The sequence below is a fragment of the Ailuropoda melanoleuca genome, chromosome 14 (genome assembly GCF_002007445.2).
Source record: "Ailuropoda melanoleuca isolate Jingjing chromosome 14, ASM200744v2, whole genome shotgun sequence".
NCBI classification, from domain to species: domain Eukaryota; kingdom Metazoa; phylum Chordata; class Mammalia; order Carnivora; family Ursidae; genus Ailuropoda; species Ailuropoda melanoleuca.
This window is the reverse complement of record NC_048231.1, coordinates 42280093-42306084: the sequence shown is the minus strand read 5'-3', so window position 1 is coordinate 42306084 and position 25992 is coordinate 42280093. Positions and strand designations below refer to the sequence as shown.

General features: G+C 40.6%; 1 protein-coding gene across 1 annotated transcript in view; it reads left to right on the top strand.

The window, feature by feature from the left end:
* Window positions 1-25992, top strand: part of SPECC1L (sperm antigen with calponin homology and coiled-coil domains 1 like) — a 126521-nt gene that overhangs the window by 46645 nt on the left and 53884 nt on the right. The window contains exons 4-9 of the mRNA XM_034642180.1: window positions 331-1964; window positions 3249-3456; window positions 14384-14457; window positions 15795-15970; window positions 21122-21285; window positions 25452-25543. Of these exons, the coding sequence (XP_034498071.1) occupies window positions 331-1964; window positions 3249-3456; window positions 14384-14457; window positions 15795-15970; window positions 21122-21285; window positions 25452-25543 (2348 nt within the window). The remainder of the gene's footprint in view (window positions 1-330; window positions 1965-3248; window positions 3457-14383; window positions 14458-15794; window positions 15971-21121; window positions 21286-25451; window positions 25544-25992) is intronic.

The window sequence follows — 25992 nt, the reverse complement described above, 5'->3', positions numbered from 1 at the left end:
AAAAAAAAAAAAATAAAGCCATGGTTTAGGATACAATGTGGAACTTCTTTATGTAATAGATTTATTGAGATATAATTCACATTTTGTAAATTTCACCCTTTTGAAGTATACAATTCAGTGTATAACTTCTTTTTCATTAATAATTAAAAGATGAATGATCTGGTTTTGAGGAAATAGAATTTTACAGTAACCAGAATCTAAGGCAAGAAGATTAATGTAGGTCAGAATCAATGTCGGTCTCTAGATTTCACCTGATTAGACCTCAGGCATAACCTATGTGCCTTTTCTTGCCAATATTTTTGCCTTACATTCTTCATTTTAAACATTTAGGCACAAGTTCTTCAACCAAGCGGAGCACTTCCATAGGTAATAAAGAATCTGGTTCTACTAGAGAAAGATTACGTGAGCGTACCCGACTAAACCAGAGCAAAAAACTACCTTCTGCTGGTCAGGGAGCTAATGACGTGGCATTGGCCAAGCGTTCCCGCAGTCGCACAGCAACGGAATGTGATGTTCGCATGAGCAAGTCTAAGTCGGACAATCAGATCAGTGACAAAGCTGCTTTGGAAGCCAAAGTGAAAGATCTTCTCACACTGGCAAAAACCAAAGACGTGGAAATCTTACATTTGAGGAACGAACTCCGAGACATGCGTGCTCAGCTGGGCATTAATGAGGGTCATTCCGAGGGTGATGAAAAACCTGAGGAGAAGGAAGCCATCATTGCTCACCAGCCAACTGATGTCGAGTCCACTTTACTGCAGTTGCAGGAACAGAATACTGCCATCCGGGAAGAACTCAACCAGCTAAAAAACGAAAACAGAATGTTAAAGGACAGGTTGAACGCGCTGGGCTTTTCCCTAGAGCAGAGGTTAGACAATTCCGAAAAACTGTTCGGTTATCAGTCCTTGAGCCCAGAAATCACCCCTGGCAACCAGAGCGATGGAGGAGGGACCCTGACCTCTTCGGTGGAAGGCTCTGCCCCTGGCTCTGTGGAGGATCTCTTGAGTCAGGATGAAAACACCCTCATGGACCATCAGCACAGTAACTCAATGGACAACCTAGACAGCGAGTGCAGCGAGGTGTACCAGCCCCTCACGTCGAGTGACGACGCCCTGGATGCACCATCGTCCTCAGAGTCAGAAGGCATTCCAAGCACAGAGCGCTCCCGGAAGGGGAGCAGTGGCAACGCGAGTGAAGTGTCCGTCGCATGCTTGACAGAACGGATACATCAGATGGAAGAGAACCAACACAGCACAAGTGAGGAACTTCAGGCAACTCTGCAAGAGCTAGCTGATTTACAGCAGATAACCCAGGAACTGAATAGTGAAAATGAAAGGCTTGGAGAAGAGAAGGTTATTCTTATGGAGTCTTTATGTCAGCAGAGTGATAAGCTGGAACACTTTAGCCGACAAATTGAATATTTCCGCTCCCTTCTCGATGAGCATCACATTTCTTATGTCATAGATGAGGATGTGAAAAGCGGACGCTATATGGAATTGGAGCAACGTTATATGGATCTAGCAGAGAATGCCCGTTTTGAACGAGAGCAGCTTCTTGGTGTCCAGCAGCATTTAAGCAATACTCTGAAGATGGCAGAACAAGACAACAAGGAAGCTCAAGAAATGATAGGGGCGCTGAAAGAACGTAATCACCATATGGAGCGAATTATTGAGTCTGAGCAGAAGGGGAAAGCAGCCTTGGCAGCCACATTAGAGGAGTACAAATCCACGGTGGCCAGTGATCAGATAGAGATGAACCGCCTGAAAGCTCAGCTGGAGAATGAAAAGCAGAAAGTGGCGGAGCTGTATTCCATCCATAACTCTGGAGACAAATCTGATATTCAAGATCTCCTGGAGAGTGTCAGGCTGGACAAAGAAAAAGCAGAGACTCTGGCTAGTAGCCTGCAGGAGGACCTAGCTCACACCCGAAATGATGCCAATCGATTGCAGGACACCATTGCAAAGGTACTGGTCAAGTAGATAAAATGTTCTGGAGCACCATTATGCAGCTTCAGTACAACCCGTGCTTACTGAAAGCCAGTATCACTTGTGTGATGTGTCATTCACTTTTTTAAGGCTGATTTTGTTTTAAAGCTTGAGCATGGTTTTCTTTACAGGGATACAGTCAAGAGTATTCTTAAAATAATGTCACTTTCACTCGCGTTTTGTTACTGTTTTCTTGCCTGTGAGAGGAAGGTGCTAGAATGACAGTAGAATTTGTCTCTAGTCTGGGTGCGCCCAGGGGATCATATCTCATGCAGTTTTACCTCTTCATTGCTAATGTATTTTGGCACAGGCAACATGAGAGCCAGGAGACCTGTCTGTGGGATCAGCAATGTCTATCCCTTTTCCTGTGGTTGTAGTTTTTCAAATAGAGTTCTTTTTTGAGTTAAAAAATATTTTTGGACTATGGAGGCTCCTGTTTCTTAGAGGGCTAGGTCTTGTTGGCGACGACCTTAGAGATCATGGGTCCAGCCCCCTTGTTTTACACCTACCACGATAATGAGGACTCGTGCAGAACTACAGCCCGGGGTTGCCCGCACTCCGGCCAGGGGTCTGTGCCCCATGTGATTGCTGATGCAGTGTTTATTTGCATGAGTTATCCAATTATTCTATCTTACATTTTATTTCCTATTTTAGTGCAGAGATTTTTAAAGTAAGATACATTAGTATATCTTTGGCCAAAATTTAAATAATTTAGATCTTAATTTTTTTAGTGATGATGTTTAGAGATACAGTTTAGGGGATGTATCATTTGTTGGAGCATATGTGTCAGAGGGCCCTTTCAACTGATACTTTTGCAATGACAGTATTTGAGAATTTGTTTCCATTTTTATTTCGGTAATGAAACTGTCACAGATCAGAGTTTTTAAAAAATTTTATTTTATTTAAAATTAATTTTTTAAAAATTTTGTGGGAGAGGATGTTAATTAATCACATGCATGCCTTTGGTCCAAACTTTGGAGAAGGAAGAATTTCCAAGATTTCCTTATAATCTAGTAAAGGTCAGTGATATGTCAATATAATTTGTCAGTGATATAGCAACAAATTATCTTTAAGCATATTACATAAAATTCTGTATTACTGTAGAGTGCTTTTTCATACTTTCAGATAGTTATCACACAGGTGGTTTTAGTTCATACCTAGCAATTCACGCTTAGCTTCCTTTGGAACAGTGTATATTTCCATTCTAGAATTTTTCTTAGAGCAGCTCTTACTTTTCTAATCTGCACCATTGGTTCTGCATAGGTAGAAGATGAATACCGAGCCTTCCAAGAGGAAGCTAAGAAACAAATAGAAGAATTGAATATGACATTAGAGAAACTAAGATCAGAGCTAGAAGAAAGAGAGACAGAGAGGAGCGACATGAAAGAGACCATCTTTGAACTTGAAGATGAAGTAGAGCAACACCGAGCCGTGAAACTCCATGACAACCTCGTTATTTCCGATTTAGAGAGTAAGTGCTGGGGCAGCTTTTCATTCCTTTTGTCCTTCCCATCTTAACAAGTGGGGATAGTTTGCATTCAGTAACAGGATGAAAACTGGTTGCTCTGACTGCTGCGGTGAGGCGGGTGCAGCGGACAGTGCCCAGCAGAAATACGCATGTGGCCACGCAATTTTCACACATTAGGCAATAGTTTTTGGACTGCTGTGTTTTGTTCCTAAGGAAGAACTGTTAAGTGGAAGCATTGCTCTAAAACTGTGCTTAGTTATAGAAAATCGTTTAAAGGGAAAGCTGATTGTTATTATATTTTTCTAGGTCTTAGGAAAAGCCATTTACTGTTTAAGCGATTTCAAGTATACTGAGACAAAAGAAATTCATCTTTCATAATCTTATGTCTAAGGCACACGTATTTATTTGTTGTCTGATTTTCCTCCTTACCAAGGAGATTTGATGATCTGGTAGCATTGAAATTCTTTTTTTTTTTTTTTTAAGATTTTATTTATTTATTCGACAGAGATAGAGACAGCCAGTGAGAGAGGGAACACAAGCAGGGGGAGTGGGAGAGGAAGAAGCAGGCTCATAGCAGAGGAGCCCGATGTGGGGCTTGATCCCATAACGCCAGGATCACGCCCTGAGCTGAAGGCAGACGCTTAACCGCTTTGCCACCCAGGCGCCCCTGGTAGCATTGAAATTCTAATTTTAAGTTGCTTTAAGTTCTTTGAAACTATTTTATAATTATTTCAGACTTATAAAAAGTTACATAAATAGTACAAAGCATTTCTATGTTGACAGTTTGATGAGGAGCAGAAATTCGGGTGATCTTAAAATGGCTTCCCACAGACTATTATGTCGCAAGTGAGGAAAAAGAAATAACCAGAAATTATACAGTGCAAAAATTGGGCAACACTTTGGGTGATCGTGTAAGTGACAGAGGCACACAGAATCAGACTCAGCTTTAGCTAGGCCATATTCTGGCTGAGGCATAACTTCAGTTAATCATAAAGAACATTAAATAGACAAAAAAATAAAGACTGTTTTACTAAAAACACAAGAGATGTTGTATTCCTCAAAAATGCCAATGTCATAAAAGCCTTTGGAAAAGTTCCAGATTAAAGAGGCCTAGGGAGACATGACAATTAAATGTAATACCTTTGCCTAGACTGGGTCTAGTATTGTAGGGAAAATGCTATAAAGGATGTTATGACAGAACTGGTCATAAGTAGATGCTAGGTAAACATATGTATAACTGATGAAGTTGGTAACTATACTGTGTTTATGTAAGTAAATGTCCCTATACTTAGGAACCACACACTGAATAGCTAGGGGTAAAAGACCATGATGTATATCCCTAAAGGGTTCAGGAAAAACATCAGGGATAGATAGAGATAGATAATTAGGGATACAAGATAGCAAATGATGAAAACAGATGAGTAAACTGTTAACATAGGCAAATCTGAGGAAATTGGTGTATGGGTGCTTTTTGTACCAGTTTTTGCACCTTTGTAAATTTGGAATTATTTCCAAATAACGCATCTTAAAAATTCTTATGTATTCTTCATCCAGATCCTCAAATGTTAACAAATTTTAAGTTGTAGTACACTTTAATGATATCCAGGTGGAGGTGGAGACAGGGAGAATGGGAATAACCGTTTTTGGATACATTAATTAAAGCTTTTATTTTTATTTATTTATTTATTTTTTTTAAAGATTTTATTTATTTATTCGACAGAGATAGAGACAGCCAGCGAGAGAAGGAACACAAGCAGGGGGAGTGGGAGAGGAAGAAGCAGGCTCACAGCAGAAGAGCCTGATGTGGGGCTCGATCCCATAACGCTGGGATCACGCCCTGAGCCGAAGGCAGACGCTCAACCACTGTGCCACCCAGGCGCCCCATTAATTAAAGCTTTTAAAGCTTGTGGTTCATGATACTGCTCCATTGGGCTCTGACAGTGTGTTATTCCTTGACAGAGGTTTAATAGGCAAACACAGTGTTGGGCCAGATCCCATGTGCTGTGGGTGCAGAGGTGGGGAGGTGTTTTGTTTTGTTTTGTTTTTAAAGATTTTATTTATTTGACAGAGAAAGAGAATGCACAAGAGCCCACAGCAGGGGGAGCTGCAGGCAGGGGGAGAAGGAGAAGCAGGCTCCCCACTGAGCAGGGAGCCCAATACGGGGCTTCATCCCAGGACCCTAGGATCATGGCCTGAGCCGAAGACAGACGCTTAACTGACTGAGCCACCAAGGCACCCCGGGGAGGTTTGAACTAGTTCTAGGAGAGAGTGGGTCATCTGCAGGAGTCCTAAACATGTCTTGTGGCAGTTCTGAGCTCTGGCTAGTTGGCCCCGGTTCTCTGGATTGACGCCAGGGTTATTTGGAACATTCTGAGACATTTGGATACTGAAGTAGCTGACTGTGGGACTGTTTTCTTGGAGGTAGTGATAGTCCTGCAGATAAAACTTTCTTATCTGAAATTTTAAAAAACTTTCAGTTTAACATTTATATCTAGTCTGTATTTCATTGTCTCTGAACTGAGAGGATTTATTTAACTTTATTTCCTAAATATAAAAGGTTCTAAAGTTTTTCAGATTAACTTGGAAGTTGAGTGCATTTTCCATTTAGTACTGGTAACAGCCTTTTCCCTTGCAATACTTTTGATTTGAACACAGAAAGAGTGACATCTTGTGGTAATTGGGGTAAAAGGGAGAAAAATGTTAGCTGATAAGGATTCCTGGGATAAAAAATCATTACCAAAATAAAAATTTTGTTAACATTATGTGGATTTTAATTATGAAATGGCTGAAAATCCTGAATAAAATTTCTTTTTAGCCATGTAACTTCTCCTCTCAATTTTTTGAAATGAAAAGTTCAAATATCCAGAAATATTGGCAGCATGGTATAGTTAGCATGCACTGCCTAGATGTTATTGATGTTTTGCAGTATTCACCTTCCGTGTGTGTATGTGTGGCTGTGTGTGTTTAGCTGAACCAGCTGACAGTAAGTTGTAGACCTCGTGATATATAATATTCCAGTATGTGGCTCCTAAATATTCTCCTCATAATCAAATCTAGTAAAATTTGGTATAATTCCTTAGTATCATCTAATAGCTCATATTCACATTTTCTCAGCTGTCCCCAAACTGTCTTTTATAGTTTTCTATAGGAACCAGGATCCAAGCAAGTTTCGTGTATTACATGAAACTAGTTGCTGTATCTCTGTAGTCTGATAGGAGTTCATTTATTTCTTAGCAAATTCTAGCACTTTGGATTGATACTAAGTCAGCACTTGGAATAGGGGACTTGCTGTTAACTGAGAAATTGAACTTTCTTTTTCTTCTTCTTCTTTTTTTTAAAGATTTTATTTTTAAGGGGGCACTTGGGTGGTGTAGCTGGTTAAGCGTCTGACTCTTGGTTTCGGCTCAGGTCACGATCTCAGGGTTTGGGAGTGAGCCCTACCTTGGGGTCGGTGCTCAGCACAGAGTCCACTTGAGATTCTCTCTTCCTCTGCCCCTCCACTCGTGCTGTCTCTCTGTCTCTCAAATAAATCTTTTTTTTTTAGATTTTTTTATTTATTTGACAGAGAGAGACACAATGAGAGAGGGAACACAAGCAGGAGGAGGGGGAGAGGGAGAAGCAGGCATCCTGCTGAGCAGGGAGCCCGACTCGGGGCTCGATCCCAGGACCCTTGGATCACGCCCTGAGCTAAAGGCAGACGCTTAACGACTGAGCCACCCAGGCACCCCAGGAAAAGCCTTTTTAAAAAATACAGGGAAGGGGTTCCTGGGTGTCTTAGTCCGTTAAGCATCCAACTCTTAGTCTCAGCTCAGGCCTCGATCTCAGGGTTGTGAGTTCAAACCCTGCATTGGGCTCCACGCTAGGTGTGGAGCCTACTTAAAAAAAAATGTTAAAGCATACTGGGAAGCCATAAAGGAAAGTCTCATATTTTACTGTGTGTAATTAAAATTTTCAGTTCAGCAAAACGAAAGTGCCATAAATAAAGGACATTGGGAGAAATATTGGTAACACATATCAAGTATTAAGGAGATTATTTACATCAGTAATATTAGGACAATCCATTAACCCAAAAAAAGCATATGAATAGGTAAGCAGAAAAGGTGAAAAAAGATGCTCAGTTTCACTAAAAAAGCAAAGAAACTCAAAGTAAAACAAGATGCCAATTTTCACTTAGCAGGTGTGGAAAGTGAGAAAGATTGATAGTGTATGAGAGAAGAAAAGGACCCTCTCATGTACTGTTGGAAGGAGTATAGATGACTGCAGCCTTTTTGGGGTATTGATCAAAATTTAAAGTACAGCAGTACTTTAGCAATCCACTTCCAGAAATCTGTTCTTTAGAAACATAAGTTTGCAAATGTAAACTTAGATACGTATGTTGCAGAATTGCTGCTTTACCACAAAAACTTGGAAAGTACCTATACTTTGGACAGTTGAGATCTGGTTAATAACCTGCGTTGCACGGTGCATCCCTACCCGGGCTGCCATTTCACCAGTGAGGACAAATTAGGCAGCTCTGTGTGTACAGCACAAAGTGCCGTAGGTGGAATAAAGCAGGTAATGGTGCAGTAGAGTAGGAGCCATGTGTATTACTTCTGTAATTAAAATCATAAACGTTTTAAGTACACCATTACACTGAAATGGTGGCCAGGCATAACGATGTTCCTTAAGAAATACTGATTTCAGTGTATCCTATACGATAAATTTTATAACATGGTGACTTCTCAAAAATCTACATTCTTGAGCTGGAACCTTCTAATGGATTAACTTGGATCATGTTGATAGTTTCAAATGGTCCTTCCTTACTTCTTCCACTTCTAGAAATGTGTCTTCAAGTAATATCTGAATAGTTGTATAAAGACACTTGCTGTGTTTATAACAAACATTGTAGAACCATTCTGTTTGTTAATAGGAGGTTGCTAAAGTAAATCATATATCCAGTTGATGGAATACTAACAGCCATCAGATAGTGCTGCAGACCTGTAGTTGTTGATAGACGTCCATTATCTACTGCTTAGTGGAAAGGCTTTTGAAGAAGTGTAACTATTATAATCCCATTTTAAGAAAAAAATTTACATGTATCAAGTCTGGAAGGATAAATGCCAGATGTAAATAATGAATAATCTTATTTTATTTTTTTAAGGTTTATTTATTTTAGAGAGAGAGAGAGCGAGCATGCGAGTGGTGGGGGAGGGGCAGAGGGAGAAAAGCAGACTCCCCACTGAGTGTGGAGCCTGGACACAGGGCACGATCCCACAAACCTAAGATCGTGACATGAGCAGAAACCAAGAGTCAGACACTCAACCACCCAGGCATCCCATGAGTAATCTTATTTTTGCAACCCTTTTCTGTTTCCCAGACGTTTTGTTGTGAGCATGCATTACTTTTATAACCAAAGGGGAAAAGTTCTACCTATTTGGGGGGGGGAAGAGGAATAAAAACGAATAAAATAAAAATAAAGAAAAATAAAAGTAGTAAATGGTTAATTTGAAACTCACCTGTGTCCTCTTTCAGCATCAGGAATTCTGGTTTGGGGTTAAAGCTGTGGCCTGGTGGCTGAATATACTGCCCATGTTCCCGCACGTGCCCCTAAGGCGTGGTATTTTAACTGATTGTTTACGCTCATCCTTTCCCTTCCTTTAGAAATTGCACCTGGTGTTAGTTGGAAGCACTTGATAGGATGTAAGGGTCTGACAGCACTGAGGTATCAGTACCTTGAGGGTTTTTTTGGATTTGGAAGGCAGGAAAGGTTGCTTGTGAACTTTCATTGGTTTTATACCCCCAGGAGTCACAGGTTGAGCCTGTGCTCATGGTCGCTGTCTAGTAACATCTGCATGTGTGATGGGCATATAACTGGGCCAGAATGAAGGCCTGTTTGATTATTCCTTCTTTGTCAGGGATGAGCGGTCTTAGTGGTGAAAAGATTATGAACCCCATTATTAAATGGGCAGGGCAGTGCCCGGGATTGTTCAGAGCAAAGTTGGTCTAATACCAATGAGAGTAGCAATTTACCTGATATCTAGAATAAAACTAACATTGTAAAATTGAGTTATAATTTATAAATAAATATGATATTATAGCCTGCTCTTTGATAGAATGTAATGTTGCTTTTGAGTTGAAGACAGTAGATGGCAGTGTCCCTCATACTAGAAAAACTTGGAGGAGGAAGTTTTAGCGCATTTAGCGGCCGAGGCTTGAGGACTAACAGTGCCCTTTCATGTGACCATTAATTGGGCCAGATGGCAGTTTTGTTTAATCTAGTCTTCAAAACAAGAGCATAAGTACAGACTTCTTTGGGTTCTGAGGAGGAAGATCCTGTTGTCCTTTTTATTTTATTTTATTTTATTTTTTATTTTTTTTTTAATAAGGTGTAAAGTGTTTTTTTTTTTTTTTTTAGATTTTATTCATTTTTTCGACAGATAGAGACAGCCAGCGAGAGAGGGAACACAAGCAGGGGGAGTGGGAGAGGAAGAAGCAGGCTCATAGTGGAGGAGCCTGATGTGGGGCTCGATCCCACAACGCCGGGATCACGCCCTGAGCCGAAGGCAGATGCTTAACTGCTGTGCCACCCAGGCGCCCCCTGTTGTCCTTTTTAATACCTATGTTACAAAGTGAAAATACAGTTATGATTCATGAAGTTTAAGTCAGATTCCCTAGAGACACTTGTAGTGCACGTTATTCTGCCTAAATATGTCCACTGGCTGCCAGCTTCCTTTCCTTTCTATTTAAAAGGATTAATAGGACATGACAATAATGAATACATAGTGCTGAGTGGGGAAGAATGCCCTTTTAAGAGTAGTGATGATGTGGCCATGAATGTAGAGTTTGGGAAAGAGAAAAGAATAAGAACCAAAGAAATGAATGAAATCTGGGATTTTATGACCAATCTTAGGTGGCCAGGTGGCTTAAAATGTCACCTGAGAATTAAGACACACCAAATGTGAAAAGTGAGGAGTAGTTAGATTTGCTGTCATTTGTCTTTTGTGAATTATACGTAGATAGATCTTTTGTGACCAGAAAAAAAGGAAACTAGTTTTCAGCTGAGAAAGAGAAATTCACATTTTTTTTTTGCTTGCCTATTTTAATTACAAAAGTTTTTGCATTTATTTATTTATCTGTTATTTTTTTAAAGATTTTATTTATTCATTTGACAGAGAGCGAGTGCACGAGAGAGCACAAGCAGGGGGAGCAGCAGAGGGAGAGGGAGAAGCAGGCTGCCTGATGCGGGGCTCGATCCCAGGACCTTGGGATCATGACCTGAGCTGAAAGCAGGTGCTAAACTGAGCCACCCAGGCACCCCCAAATTTTTGCATTTGAATATAGTGTAAATTAAAGGTGTAACCCCTAGTGTTCTCAAGAGTAGAAGTATTTCAGCTACTGTCCTTTTTATCTATGTCTGATAATATCACCAAGACCTTGAATTCATCTGTATGTAGGTCATATGGGAGTCGAGGATCCATGCTGGTTTGAGTCATCCTTGCCTCCAGAGATACGGATCAGGGCATTGGACTCAACCGTGTCCACTTTGCTCTTAACAAAATTGAATGGCCCTTTTGACCCTCAGCTGTCAGGTTAAATGAGGTCGGAAGCAGCTTGTACAGAGACAGACTTTTAAAGCCTGATCCTTTTTGTATGAAAACATCCTCTTTTCTGTCCCTAAGAGGGTAGGGACTATATCTTTCTCCCCTTTCCCTTATATCTTAAGCATCCAGAAAAAAGCCTGGTACAAAGGAGGTACTTATGAGGTATTTTTTGAGTTAATGTAAATTTTGAATCGTTTTTATTTCAGAGGCCCCAACTTTGTTGAACAATTTTATGTTGAACAATGGGAGGGAGTTAACTACTGGCTACCAAAATTGGCCAGGTTTTCCCACCATGTTTTATCTCTCTTTTTTTTTTTTTTTAAAGATTTTATTTATTTATTTGACAGAGAGACAGCCAGCGAGAGAGGGAACACAAGCAGGGGGAGTGGGAGAGGAAGAAGCAGGCTCCCATTGGAGGAGCCTGATGTGGGGCTCGATCCCAGGACCCTGGGATCATGCCCTGAGCTGAAGGCAGATGCTTAACGACTGAGCCACCTAGGCGCCCCAGTATCCCATTTATTTTTTATTCAGCTTTAGAAAATGTATCATCATTATATATTTATAATAATTATTACACATATATAATATCTGGGGAGCGCCTCAGTGGTTCAGTTGGTTAAGCATCCGATTCTTGGTTTCAGCTCAAGTCATGATCTCAGGGTCGTGAGACTGAGCCCTGTGTCGGGCTCTGTGCTGAGCATGAAGTCTGCTTAAGATTCTTTCTCTCTCCATCCAAAATAAAAAAGAAAAGAAAAGAAAAGAAATCTTGCCATTTGCAGTGATGTGGTTGGAATTAGAGGGTATTATGCTAAGTGAAATAAGTCAATCAGAGAAAGACAATTATCATATGATCTCATTGATATGGAATTTGAGAAACAAGGCAGAGGATCATAGGGGAAGAGAGGAAAAAATGAAACGACGAAACCAGAGAGGGAGACAAATTTTAAGAGACTCTTAATCTCGGGAAACAAACTGAGGGTTGCTGGAGTGGAGGGCGGTGGGAGGGATGGGGAGGCTGGGTGATGGACATTGGGGAGGGTGTAGGTGCTGTGGTGAGCACTGTGAATTGTGTAAGATTGATGAACCACAGACCTGTACCCCTGAAACAAATAATACATTATATTTAATTCAAAAAAAATTCTCTCTCTCCCTCTGCCCTTCCCCGCCTTGCTCATGCACTCTCTCTAAAATAAAAAAAAAGAAAGAAAAATTTAAAAAATTTAAAAAAACCCAAAAATATCTGAACACAAATGTGTCAGTGTTGAGTTAAAGGTATCATGTCACAGAGGTTTACAGCAGATCAGGTTCCTGATGGAACTGGGAGGGGGAAGATGAATAGTTTAAGAAAAGACAGCAGCACACTCCTACTTTAGGGTGTTGATTAAAACCTAATAATTTGTTAACTTAAGGAAGTTTTTTTAAGCTTTGTTTATTTGAGAGGGTGGGTGAGAGAGGGCGTGAGTTGGGGGAGGGGCAAAGGGAGAGGGAAAGAAGCAGACTCACTGCTGAGTGTGGAGCAACTGGGGCTCCATCTCATGATCCTGAGATCATGACCTGAGCCGAAATTGCTCAACCGACTGAGGCACCCAGGTGGCCCAGGAATATTTTTTTTGGAAAAGATTTTATTTTTAAGAAATCTTAAACCCAACATGGGCCTCGAACCCACAATCCCGAGATCAAGAGTTGCTTGCTCTACCAACTGAGCCAGCCAAGTGCCTCAAGATTTTTTTTTTAAGATTTTGTTTTGAGTGATCTGTACACCCAACATAGGGCTTGAGTCCTCAACCCCAAGGTCAAGAGTCACATGCTCCACTGACAGCCAGCATGTGATGCATCACACAGGTGTTCACTATGCCTAGGCTCCTACTACTAAGTAAGTGTGAAGAACAGGAGGGAGTGTTTACTCAGAAACACCACTGTCTATAGTGATGATGTCCCTGATAGTAAAGAGTGCAGTTCTGTCAGTGGGATATTTTTAAAAATCCTAGGTTCTAATTTTAGTATTGCTTTCTCTTGCTCCCTCCATTAGCCTGCGTATTTATACGTTTATTCTGTTTTACAGCCCTACCATGTGCCAGGTGTTAGAGCTGTGAAGTCAGCACATAGCTCCTGACTTTTGAGTGTTTTCAGTCTAGTGGCAGAGACAGATGTGTAAAGAAATGTAACAGTGTTGGCAGCAACAGTCACAGAGTTGGAACACAGAAAGGATAGGGCTCTCCTGGAGTGGGGAGTGGCAGGTAAAGTCAGAGAATTTGTTACCAGGTGTCAGTGCCTTTTCTGGTGCTTAAGCCATGAAAAAGTGCTCAGTCCCTGAACTGTCAAGAGTAACCAACTGTGATAGATTCACTGGGTGGCAGTTACCATGGGCACCTCCTAAGGCATTTCAAATCTCTTAAGCATGGACTTTTTTTTTTTTTTAAGATTTTATTTATTTATTTATTTGACAGAGACAGCCAGCGAGAGAGCGAACACAAGCAGGGGGAGTGGGAGAGGAAGAAGCAGGCTCCCAGCGGAGGAGCCTGATGTGGGGCTCAATCCCATAACGCCAGGATCACGCCCTGAGCCAAAGGCAGACGCTTAACGACTGCACCACCCAGGCGCCCCTTAAGCATGGACTTTTGAGCAGAACCTCCAAATAGAATGTGACTTTCTGTACATTTCTGGTTCCGGGGCACTGGGCTTGACTGTGCCTTCATGTTTGCATCCCCACGCTATCTATAATGGTGCTTTGCATATTAGTGGTACTCATGAAATGTTTACAGTGGAAGTGGAATTATTTGAGGGAAATTCATATTATGTAAGAAATAATTTGAGGAGTATTGATTTATTTTATGAATATATCAGTTATTTCATAAAAAGACTTTTCACAGAATTAACGTAAGTAGCAACTCCCCAGGGTAATTAAGTTTGTGAAAATTTTGCTAATTCACCACTTTTCTGGAATTTATTCCAGTGTGTAAAATAAGTTATGCTTTCATAGAGAATTTAGTTTAATAACCTTTTTGATTAAAAGTTTACACTTTAATAGTACTTAGTGTTATTTTGATTGGTTATAGGCCAACAATGTGTGTGTTTTTAACAATTGATTTTACTTAACTTTTTGTTTCAGAATTAAGACACCGAGGAAGGAAGCAAAACAGAAATTGTGATTTAAACTTGATATTTTCCTTAGAAAGTAATATTGGTTAATACTTGGATTGAACATTTTTTTCAAAGTTTTGTATTAAAAGTAAAAAGTCTTTGGGCAGAATGACCTTTTTTTTGAATGTCATATTTAAATACCTGCCTTTATATTATTCCTTGGAACACAGCTTTAAGAATAAATATTTAAACTTCTGTGCTCTTTTCAGATACGGTTAAAAAACTCCAGGACCAAAAACATGACATGGAAAGAGAAATCAAGACACTCCACAGGAGACTTCGGGTAGGATAAATCCTCATTTATTATCTCATTAGAATACCTAGATTTCTGAAGTTTAATACAGTGTAGCCTTGACCGTGTTAGCATTCATCTTAAGCTTCAGATACAGTTAAAATACTGATCCTGCTGGGCTTTGGGCAGAAAGCAAATGCCATCATTTCAAGTTGGGATTAGTGTTAGATTCTGGAGAGAAGAATCTACTAGTAATTTATGAGCGGTAATTTTAAAAGATGGATTTAGGAAAAAGCAAGTGTTAGATTTTGGAAAGAAGAATTACTCGCTCTTGATTAGAAAGTGTCCCAAGCCAAGCTGTTTTCATCTGGGTTTTCTATCTTCTGGGGATTTGATCAGCTTGCTGGCAGCAGTGCCTCTCTGCTACAGAGCTGGGGCAGCTCATCTCATAGTTTGGGTCATGCCTCAGTTATTCAGGCTGTATTCATAGTGTCAGAAAATTGCTTTGGGGTGGTGGATGCTGGGCCCGGGATTGGACAGCTGTGGCTATGGTGGAGGTGATGCCCTGGCGAGGCTTGTCCACCCAGCCACACCCACATCCTCCATGGCTGTGGGAAGCAGCAGATGGTACAGTTCCTTAGCTCCTGTCTTTGTATGATTTTGTCTGACTAGTTTGAGTTTAGTGTTTTTCTTTGGGCTTCCTCTTCCTTTCCTTGACTTTTGATTTTTTTTTTCCTGTTAGTTTTTGATGTCAAGATATTTATAGTTTTTCACTGTAAAATCTTTCAGTATGGTTCACACACCATTATCTACTTCACAGAGGTAAAGTGCTATAAATTTCGAACGATGTGTTTGTTTTCATAAGACTTATAAACTTGCATAAGGAAGGGAAACTTGACATTATTGTCATTAATATTGATCGAGCACTCTGGTACTTGCTGCTTCAGCAGACAGAGCAGCTAGAAAGTCTTTTCCTCATTAAGAACAAATTCACTACTAATAATTGTGTTACCTTTTACCTGTTAGAAATGATAATAGCAATTCTCTGAGACTTAAAAGAAACTAATCATCCTCTGGGACAGTGCATTACAGTTCAGTCCTAAACACATTTTATTATTTTTAAGTCAGTTTATATTTTTATTTTTTCAAAGATTTTATTTATTATTTATTTGACAGAGACAGCCAGCGAGAGAGGGAACATAAGCAGGGGAGTGGGAGAGGAAGAAGCAGGCTCCTAGCGGAGGAGCCCGATGTGGGGCTCGATCCCAGGACTCTGGGATCACGCCCTGAGCCAAAGGCAGACGCTTAATGACTGCGCCGCCCAGGCGCCCCTTAAGTAAGTTTTTAGTGCTCTCTTTTGGAAATAAAACTGTAATTTTTTCACGTAGGAAGAATCCGCGGAATGGCGGCAGTTTCAAGCTGATCTCCAGACTGCCGTGGTCATTGCGAATGACATCAAATCTGAAGCCCAAGAGGAGATTGGTGATCTGAAGCGCCGATTACATGAGGCTCAAGAAAAAAATGAGAAACTCACAAAAGAATTGGAGGAAATAAAGTCACGCAAGTATGTTTTGAGAAACCAGGTTGTGCACTTACGTTTTAAGAGAGCACTTAAATCCCAATTTTGTGATGTGGTATTATGGAAAGAATGCGTGTGGACCCTAGTAGGAGTTACTCAACTTTTCTGGCCTCATTTTATGACACCTGTAGAATAGCACAGTCTATATGATCTCTCAGAGTTGTTGTCCGTGTCCGCAGTTAACAGCTCTGGAGGGGCTAGAATGGTCCCTGGCACAAGGTACCTTCTTCTTCTCTCCTTTCCTGTATCTCCACACTTCACCCTTATTACTTTTCTTTGGATTAATGCCTCTGATTAAGGATGTGTACTGTATAGGCAGACAGGCTTGACTCCAGTTCTGCTTCTTACTAGCTATGTGACCTTGGTCAGGGTCTTTAACTTCCCCAAGCCTCAGCTTGCTCATCTTTAAGATGGAGACAGTACTACCTGCTTTATGGTGTTGCTGTAAGGCTTAAAGGAGATCTGCCTGCACAGTGGCCAGGGCAGTGATGAGTATACTTTATTTTATTTTTTTTTAAGATTTTACGTATTTGTTTGAGAGAAGGAGAGGGAAAGCACAGAGGGAGAGTGAGAGGGAGAAGCAGACTCCTGGCTGAGCAGAGAGCCCGATGAGGGGCTTGACCCCAGGACCGTGGAATCATGACCTGAGCCGAAGGCAGATGCTTAACTGACTAAGCCACCCAGGTGCCCCTACTTTAATAACTAATATTATTAGAGATGCAAGTAAGGAATGCGAAGTGAATTTTTCTCCATCACTCGAGTTTTCACTTACTTATAACCACCTGAATCTCCACAGTAGTATTTTTTCCCATTAACATAGACATTATTGGAAACCAACACAAAGTATTAGATGAGATGCCATTTGTAATGTGCTCTGAGTTCCTCAGTGAGATTCCATCTAATGAGTAGAGGGGAGTGGTTTTTATGTTTGAGGTTATTATTAAGAATTTCATTAGCCAGGAGTACCTGGCTGGCTCAGTCAGTAGAGCAGATGACTCGATCTTGGGGTTATGAGTTTGAGCCCCAAGTTGGGCATAGAGTTTACTTTATTAAAAAAGTATCTGATTATTCAGTACTTTAACTAATTATTAGGTAGACATAGGAAAAAATTTAGAGAAATATTTATGGGGTACCTGGGTAACTCAGTTGGTTAGGCGTCCAAATCTTGATCTCAGCTCAGGTCTTGATCTCAGGGTTGTGAGTTCAAGTCTCTTGTTGGGCTTCATGCTGGTCGTGGAGCCTACTTAAAACAAAATAAACCAAAACCAAACCAAACAAAACAGAAAGTCCTTGAAAAGCTATCTTGTTTTATTATTGCCTAGCTCTAGTGTATGACCCAGAGAAAAGTATTACTAAACCATTTTTTTTTTGGCTTCCTTAAGCAGAACGTGGAATGAAGTGAAGATTATTGTTTCTCCACTTGGTGTAAGACTCATATTATATTACCATTTTCTGTGTACTCTTAAAGGAATGGTGTATCAGAAATGTTTCTTTCTTTCTTTCTTTTTTTTTTTAAAGATTTATTTATTTATTTATTTAACAGAGATAGACAGCGAGAGAGGGAACACAAGCAGGGGGAGTGGGGGAGGAAGAAGTAGGCTCTCAGCGGAGGAGCCTGATGTGGGACTCGATCCCGGAACGCCAGGATCACGCCCTGAGCCGAAGGCAGACGCCCAACAACTGCGCCACCCAGGCGCCCCCCCCCCTTTTTTTTAAGATTTAATTATTTGGGAGAAAGACAGTGCTCGCTCTATGGAGAGGGGCGAAAGGAGAGGGAGAAAGAATCTCAAGCAGACTCTGTGCTGAACACGGGAGCCCAACAGGGAGCTAGATCGCAGGACCCTGAGATCACAACCCGAGTTGGATGCTTAACCGACTGCACCACCCAGGTGCCCCAGAAATGTTTCATTCTAAAGTTAACCTGAGTGACTGAAGTGCTGGTCTTGAGGAATCATTGCGTCAGGTCCTAAAGACGTCCTCAATGAAGCAGTATATTAATTTTACTAAATCTCAGTCCTTGAGTATATACTCTGCTTAACAAATTCCGTGTGATGCATGGGAAGTATACATAGAGCACTTCCTCTGTATCTGCTGTATACCCAAGTATGAGGTTGTCTCAGGGAAAGTGCTCTGTGATTGTTCGTCAGAAAACAGCTCAAGCTAAAACAAACTGTAGATATTCAGACTTTGGTATTTGGTGGATATTCCTTGAAAATGAATTAAGAAAGACTATCACTGTCACTTCAAGGAGAACAACTGACTATTTGTTGCTGGTGCTAAAATGGGGGCTTTCGTGTCAGTGTTAGGATTTTAGAAAACTTCTATCTGCCATCACAAGCTTGGCAGCTTCCCCTATTTAAACAGTTTCCTGATGAGATCATTGGTGATATTAACAAATGTGACTTTTAAATAATAAATCCTATAATGACAGATGTCAACATTTGGAAAATTCGTGTAACTCAGTGAACCAATACCTTCTGTATGACCAATGCAGTCACGTATGGGTAAAAGGTCCATTTAAAGTGTAAGATAGACTAGAGGAATTTTAATGGACAGAGAAGGAAAAGTTTATTTACATGGTTTCAAATTCAACATTGCAAGAAACTTTTAGGTAACTACCACTTACTACAAGGAAAAACAGCCTCGGTTGTCTAAAAAGCCACAATTATCTATTTTAATATCATTAAAATAATCTTTTCTTTTTCAACCACTATATATCTGTGAGCTCTGTTCTTGTTTTTATCTCACAGTAGATTGAATACAGAAGAAGAAATGAGAATCTAACAGTATTCTGTTAATCCAGATATCAAAGAGATAAGCAGAAATGTAAAAATGCTGCTATTCTTCTTTTTCTTCTCTTCCTCCTCCCTCTCCTCCCCTTTCCCCTCCACTACCTCCTCCTCTTCCTCTTTTTCCTTTCTTTGGTTTTGGAAAATAGTTGTTTTTCATAAAAATATTGTATTGATAAGTCCTGGGTTTATTTTTTTATTTTTAAATGAATTAAGTATTTTAAATATGTCTTAGTTTAAATTTCCATTATGATAAATGTCAGTAGATATAAGCCACATAAAGAAAAGCTCTTTGGGATCTTCAGTAATTTCTAAGAGTGGAAAGGGAGGGATTCTGGGTGGCTCAGTCAGTTAAGTGTCTTCCTTCAGCTCCCGTCATGGTCCCAGGGTCCTGGGATCGAGCCCCGCTTTGGTCTCCCTGCTCAGCAGGGTCTCTGCTTCTCCCTCTCCCTCTGCCCTTGTTCATGCTCTATCTCTTGCTTGCTCTGTCTCAAATAAATAAGTCTTAAAAAAAAAAAAAAAAAGAGCGGAAAGGGGCTCCAAGACCAAAAGGTTTGATAATCACCGTTATAGATTCTTTGTTAAAACTTCTGAGCAGAGGGGCGCCTGGGTGGCACAGTCGTTAAGCATCTGCCTTCAGCTCAGGGCGTGATCCCAGCGTTCTGGGATCGAGCCCCACATCGGGTTTCTCCGCTAGGAGCCTGCTTCTTCCTCTCCCACTCCCCCTGCTGTGTTTCCTCTCTCGCTGGCTGTCTCTCTCTGTCAAATAAATAAATAAAATCTTTAAAAAAAAAAAAAAAACTGAGCAGAATGGGGCACCTGGGTGGCTCAGTTGGTTAAGCATCTGCCTTTGGCTCAGGTCATGATCTCAGGGTCCTGGGATTGAGCCCCACATCAGGCTCCCTCGGGAAGTCTGCTGCTCCCTCTCCCTCTGCCTCTCTCCCCGGCTTGTACTCTCTCTCTCTCAAATAAATAAATAAAATCTTAAAAACAAAACAAAACACAAAAACTTCTGAGCATGAGACACTGTGGTACATCTGGAGGGAAAAAACTGTTGGAAGAGCCAAAAAGCTACCAAATTTTCCCAAGGACTGACTTAGTTTTTGTCCACCTATAAACTTATTTGATGGTTATATGACATGTACAAACTCTGCAACTCAAATCTCGTTCCAGATGAAAACTTCTGTGTTAGTCAGCTCAGTGAATTAGAGCTAGCCAGAAATAAAATGTAATTGATTTTTTTTCAGATGACTCGTGATCCATCACACTGAGCATCTCAGAGACTCACGTTACAAATAGGGCCCACGTTTTGTTTTGGTTTTTGTTTTTCCTTTGTAGAAATTCTATTTGGAGACTATAGAGGGTTTGTTTTTAAAGAATATGAGCTTTGATTTAATTTCTTTTGTATTTCCATGTCTGCGCATGGCATATTAGATAGGGCCAGTATAGATAACCCATATGTACTGGTGAATTCCCAGGCTCCTCAAAGCAGGACAGAACCTCAAGGTCCCAGTTCTGAGTGAGGTTCTTTTTGGCCAGTCCACTTTCCATTTTACTGCTAATTGATTACTGATGTCCTCACCTTATACTTACTCAGATGAAAATGGATTCTGACGGTTACTTTTAAACTTACTTAGTACAACCTGATATAAAAACATTAATATCATTTCCTGGAATTTACCAAACAAATGAGAATATTAGACTAGGTAATTTACTCAGCTCCACTGATAATTGTCTTTTTTTATTTTTATTTTTTTTTTTTAATTTTCATTATTTTTATTTTTTCTTTATTTTAAGATTTTATTTATTTATTTGACAGAGATAGACACAGCCAGGAAGAGAGGGAACACAAGCAGGGGGAGTGGGAGAGGAAGAAGCAGGCTCATAGTGGAGGAGCCCAATGTGGGGCTCGATTCCATAATGCCGGGATCACGCCCTGAGCCGAAGGCAGACGCTTAACCGCTGTGCCACCCAGGCGCCCCTATTTTTATTTTTTTAAAGGAAGTTCTTATTCTTTTTTTTTTTTTTTTAGGTGTTTTTTTTTCTTTTTTTTATTCATTTGACACAGAGAGAGAGACTGCCAGTGAGAGAGGGAACACAAGAAGGGGGAGTGGGAGAGGAAGAAGCAGGCTCCCAGCGGAGCAGGGAGCCCAATGCGGGGCTCGATCCCAGGACCCCGGAATCACGCCCTGAGCTGAAAGCAGATGCCTAACGACTGAGCCACCCAGGCGCCGCATGATACTGTCTTTTTTTAAAGTGATACTTCTTAATGCTTTTCAGTAGGGAGGCAAAAAGGTGTATTTGCTAGTATGTGTATAAAAATGCCAGATTTTGCTATCATTTTCAGGCAAGAGGAGGAGAGAGGTCGGGTGTACAACTATATGAATGCTGTTGAGAGAGACTTGGCAGCCTTAAGGCAAGGGATGGGACTGAGTAGAAGGTCCTCAACTTCCTCCGAGCCAACCCCTACGGTGAAAACCCTCATCAAGTCCTTCGACAGTGCATCACAAGGTAATTTCTTATATCCTGTGCCAAGGGCAGGCAGTCATCATTCACTTACCATTTGTTCCCTGGTCTGGTTTGATATTCTTTTAACTGTCTTACTCTCTGAGCCTCATCAAATTTCATGTAATATTAATGAGTTAGTCTTAACTTTCAGGTGAATTTTAGCAGGAGACTTGGGATCTCTTCAGCTTCAGAGATCTTGGTCTCAGAGTTGGTGCCTTGCCTCTGGCAGAAATGTGTCTTCACATAGTCCTGGGCCTCTGAGTGTCTTCTCTATGCCTAAAAACCTCCAGATGTATGAATTCAGCCCTTTCCCTTCCTCTGAACTCCTGTAGGTCCATAAATCCAAGGGCCTCCCTGACATTGACACTCCGGTATCTCCTAGACATTCTATGTCCAAAACTGCACTCTTGCCCCTAAGCTTCAGGCTTTCCCCTGTGTAAGTGGCAGCACCATTCTACCCAGTTACTTAAGCCAGAAATTCAGGAATCCTCCTTCTTCCTTAAATACTTCTTCTTTCTCATTTCCACATCTAATCCATTAGCAAGTCATGTGGATCCAGCCTCCAGTATGCACATCTTTGCTCTGTCTACTTCTCTCCATCTTTGGTATACAATCAACTGCTAGTACAAGCCACCATCAGCTTCTAATTTCAGTGACCTCCTAATCAGTTTCTCTATTTCATTTTGACAGAAAGATCTTTGCTTGCTTAACTCCTTTAATTGCATTATTATAGTTACAGTGATATTCACATCCCGTTGCCTACATGGTCTGACCCTGCCTTCCTCCTACCTCAGTTGAATCATTCTTCCTCAGCCCTCTATACTGCTGCCACACTGAACTGCAGGTCCCGAAGCAGGCCAGGCTCCATATCGCACAGGCTCTTCTGTACCTGGAAGCTCACTCTTCCCACCTTCAAATGACAGGCTTTTCATCTCTCTAACCCCCTCAATCTGGGAAAGGGAAAGGGATGTAGTTAAAAAAAAAAAAACCCGGAAAAAATGGGGGTGCCCGTCTGGCTCAGTTGGTAGAGCATATGACTCTTAATCCTGGGGTTGTGAGTCTGAGCCCCACATTAGGTGTAGAAATTACTTAAAAAAATAAAATCTTGGGGAGCCTGGGTGGCTCAATCGATTAAGCATCTGCCTTCTGCTCTGGTCATGATCCCAGGGTCCTGGGATCAAGCCCCACATCGAGCTCTCCACTCAACGGCAAGTCTGCATCTCCCTCTCCCTCTGTGATCTCTCTCATTCTCTCTCTCAAATAAATAAAATCTTCTTAAAAAAAATTTTAAAAAAATCTTAAAAGAACACTGGGTGACGCAGTCAATTAAGCATCCAGCTCTTGGTTTTGGCTCATGTCATCATCTCAGAGTTGTGAGATCAAGCCCTGGGTTGGGAGTCGGGTTAAGACTCTCTCCCTCTGTTCCCCCACCCACTCAGCCACTCTCTCTCTCTCTCTCAAATAAATAAATCTTAAAAACAACAACAACAAAAATAACTGAAAGTAATGTGACTTAAAACTTATATTTTCTTCTAAAATCTTTAAACTTCATGATAAACTTTATTCTAATTCACTCTAACAATAGTAGATTTTCTATAATCTGTATTCTGTGACTATACACAAATTAGTTTTATGACTTAAAATCAGAGCAAAAGTCACTTACATACTCACACTGTTGGTACAGATATTTTGGAGGACAATATCTTCCAATTTAAAATGCCACATTCATAGACTCTGAAGTTCTTATACATAATACTGGCATAAGCTTATAAATATATGTAGATACAGATATACACACGAAGTTTTCAGTGTAGGATTGTTTGAAAAAATGGAAAACCTGGAAATTGCTTAAGTGCCCATTAAAGGATTAAGTCAATTATGACCCGTTAGTACAATAAAGTACTATGCATTTTTTAATAAGGATGAGGTAAATCTCAAAGTACTGATGTTAAAATATGCCTGCAATCCTTTATAGTAAGTTGCAGACCAGTATGATATAGTGTGATCTCATTTTGTTTTTTTAAGTACATAGATTTTTGCAACAAAAGTGCAAGAAAGATGGACTTGGAACTATTGTTAGTGGCTACCTCTGGGTAATATGATGGGCTAAGATGAAGGAAAGACTTATAAAAATCTGTACTTCTAAAATGAAATGATAATGAATTGTTTATACTAAATTAAAGTCATGCAGTTATTCAAAATCTTGATGAAGATTTTGAATAACTTCCTATCCCACTTTTTTTTTTTTTTAAAGATTTTATTTATTTATTTGAGATAGAGACAGCCAGCGAGAGAGGGAACACAAGCAGGGGAAGTGGGAGAGGAAGAAGCAGGCTCCCAGCAGAGGCCTGATGTGGGGCTCGATCCCAGGACTCTGGGATCACGCCCTGAGCCGAAGGCAGACGCTTAACCGCTGTGCCACCCAGGCGCCCCTAAAAAAAAAAATCTTGATGAAATGGATTCTAATGCAAAAAAGTAAATTTGCTTCTATACTGATATTTAAAAAAAAAAAAAACCAATATTTTACAATAAGATATGTCTAAATGACTCTGTAGTTAACACTGCTTAAGTATATACGTAAAAGAAGTTAACACAAGTATTCAAATAGTTGTACATCAGTGTTCATAGTAGCACTATTCACAGTAGCCAGACCATGGAAGCAACGCAGCTGTCCATCAACTGATGAATGCATAAACAGAATGTGGTCCATCCAACTGATGGAATATTATTCAGGCATAGGAAGGAATCAAAGAAGTACTAATATATATTACCATGTGGAAAACATGCTAAGTGAAAGCAGCCAGACACAAAAGGCCGTGGGTTATAAGATTCCATTTATATGAAATATGGAGAATAGGTAAGTTCACAGAGACAGAAAGGAGTTTAGCGGCTGCCAGGGACGGGGAAAGAGAAAGATGGGGAGTGATTGCTTAATAGATACTGGGATATTTTGGAACTAGGTAGAGGTGATGATGGCTGCACAATATCGTGAATGTATTAAATACCATTAAACTATCGTTTTAAAATTACTTTCTATTACTTGAGGTTTTTTTCAAAGATTTTATATATTTATTTGAGAGAGCGCGTGTTCACCCGTGCGAGAGAGCACAAGTGAGAGAACACAAGTGGTGGAGAGGAAGAAGCAGGCTGCCTATCAAGCCGGGAGCAAGATGCGGGCTGGATCCCAGGACCCTGGGATCATGACCTGAGCCAAAGGCAGCCGCTTAACCACTGAGCTACCTTAGGTGCCCCTATTATGTGAATTAAAAAAAAAAAAATTTTTTTTAAGTAGGCTCCGTACCTAAAACGGGGCTCGAACTCACAACCCTGAGATCAAGAGTAGCATGCTCTACCGACTGAGCCAGCCAGGTGCCCCTATTATGTGAATTTTATCTCAATAAAATAATGCATCTAAAAATAGCAATTTAAATACAAGTTCTTGGTTGCATAAAAATCATCTTTTCCCACTGGGTGATGTGCCTGATTTTATCTTTGTGTCCCATTTTGATTTTAATTTATCTTCAAACAAATAACCATTTTTTATGCACCCTCTACCAACGCCTGTGTCAAGCTGAAGTATCTGGAAGTGAGTAAATTATGGATCTGACTTTTGAATAGTTCAGTCTAAGAGGGAGACTGACGTGAGTGAATATTACACATCCATGCATTAAATGAAAACGAGAAAGTACTTGCGAAGTGAAGTGATGAATTCCACAGGAGGAGATGAGAAAAGATGAATGGGAGCCCAGTGTTCCTTTGTTTTTTGTTTGTTTTTGTTTTCCATTGTTCCTTCATTGAATGCACATCCACATTGGGCCAGGCTTCTCACCTGATGCTGCTGCAGAAATACTCCTCTTGGGTTTTTTGAACTTGAATTTTATTGGCTCATGGAGCTCTTTAACTACCTAAGTTAGTGAAATGGCAAAAATGAAATGACTGGCATAACCAGGTTGGGAATCAACACAACTACTCTAGGGAACAGACAATCCACTGGTGGCAGGAGAAGCAGCACCTGCTGGGCACGACTGTGAGTGCACCATGGAGCTTAGGCCTCAGGACAGCTTCTAGGGGAGCCAGAGCATTGGGTACTCTGGGGGATCCTTCAGGGAAGACAAGTTAAGAAAGCTTCCACTTACTGTGATGCATTCAGTGTGTGTTTGTTTCTGTAGTACCAAACCCCACTGCAGCTGCGATTCCTCGCACGCCTTTGAGTCCAAGCCCTATGAAAACCCCTCCTGCCGCAGCTGTCTCACCTATGCAGGTAAGTGTCCATGACCATAGAAGCTGTGGGGGCCTCAGCATCTGAAAGTCCGTCCTAACAGTCATTTACGCTTATGTTAGGGGGCAAATGACTACCTCGTGAGGAATGTAGTTAGGGTTGTAAAATAATGTAATATCCTTAATTGAGATAAATTATGAAAATGTCCCTTGTGTTACTCTTCTGAAAGTAATAGTGATAGCTAATAAGTATTGAGCACTTGCTACGTGTTCTGCACCATTCCAAATGCTTTATAATGTGAATTCATTTAATCCTCACGACAGCCCTGTTATCAGGTACTAATTTTCACTTATGGAAACTGAGGCCCTCTATTTTCACATGTGGAAACTGAAAGTTTAACCAGAAAGGTTAAGCAACTTGCTGAGGGTCATATAATGAAGAAGTGGTAGGGCTGGGATTTGAACCTGGGCATTGTGGCTTCAGGGACCATC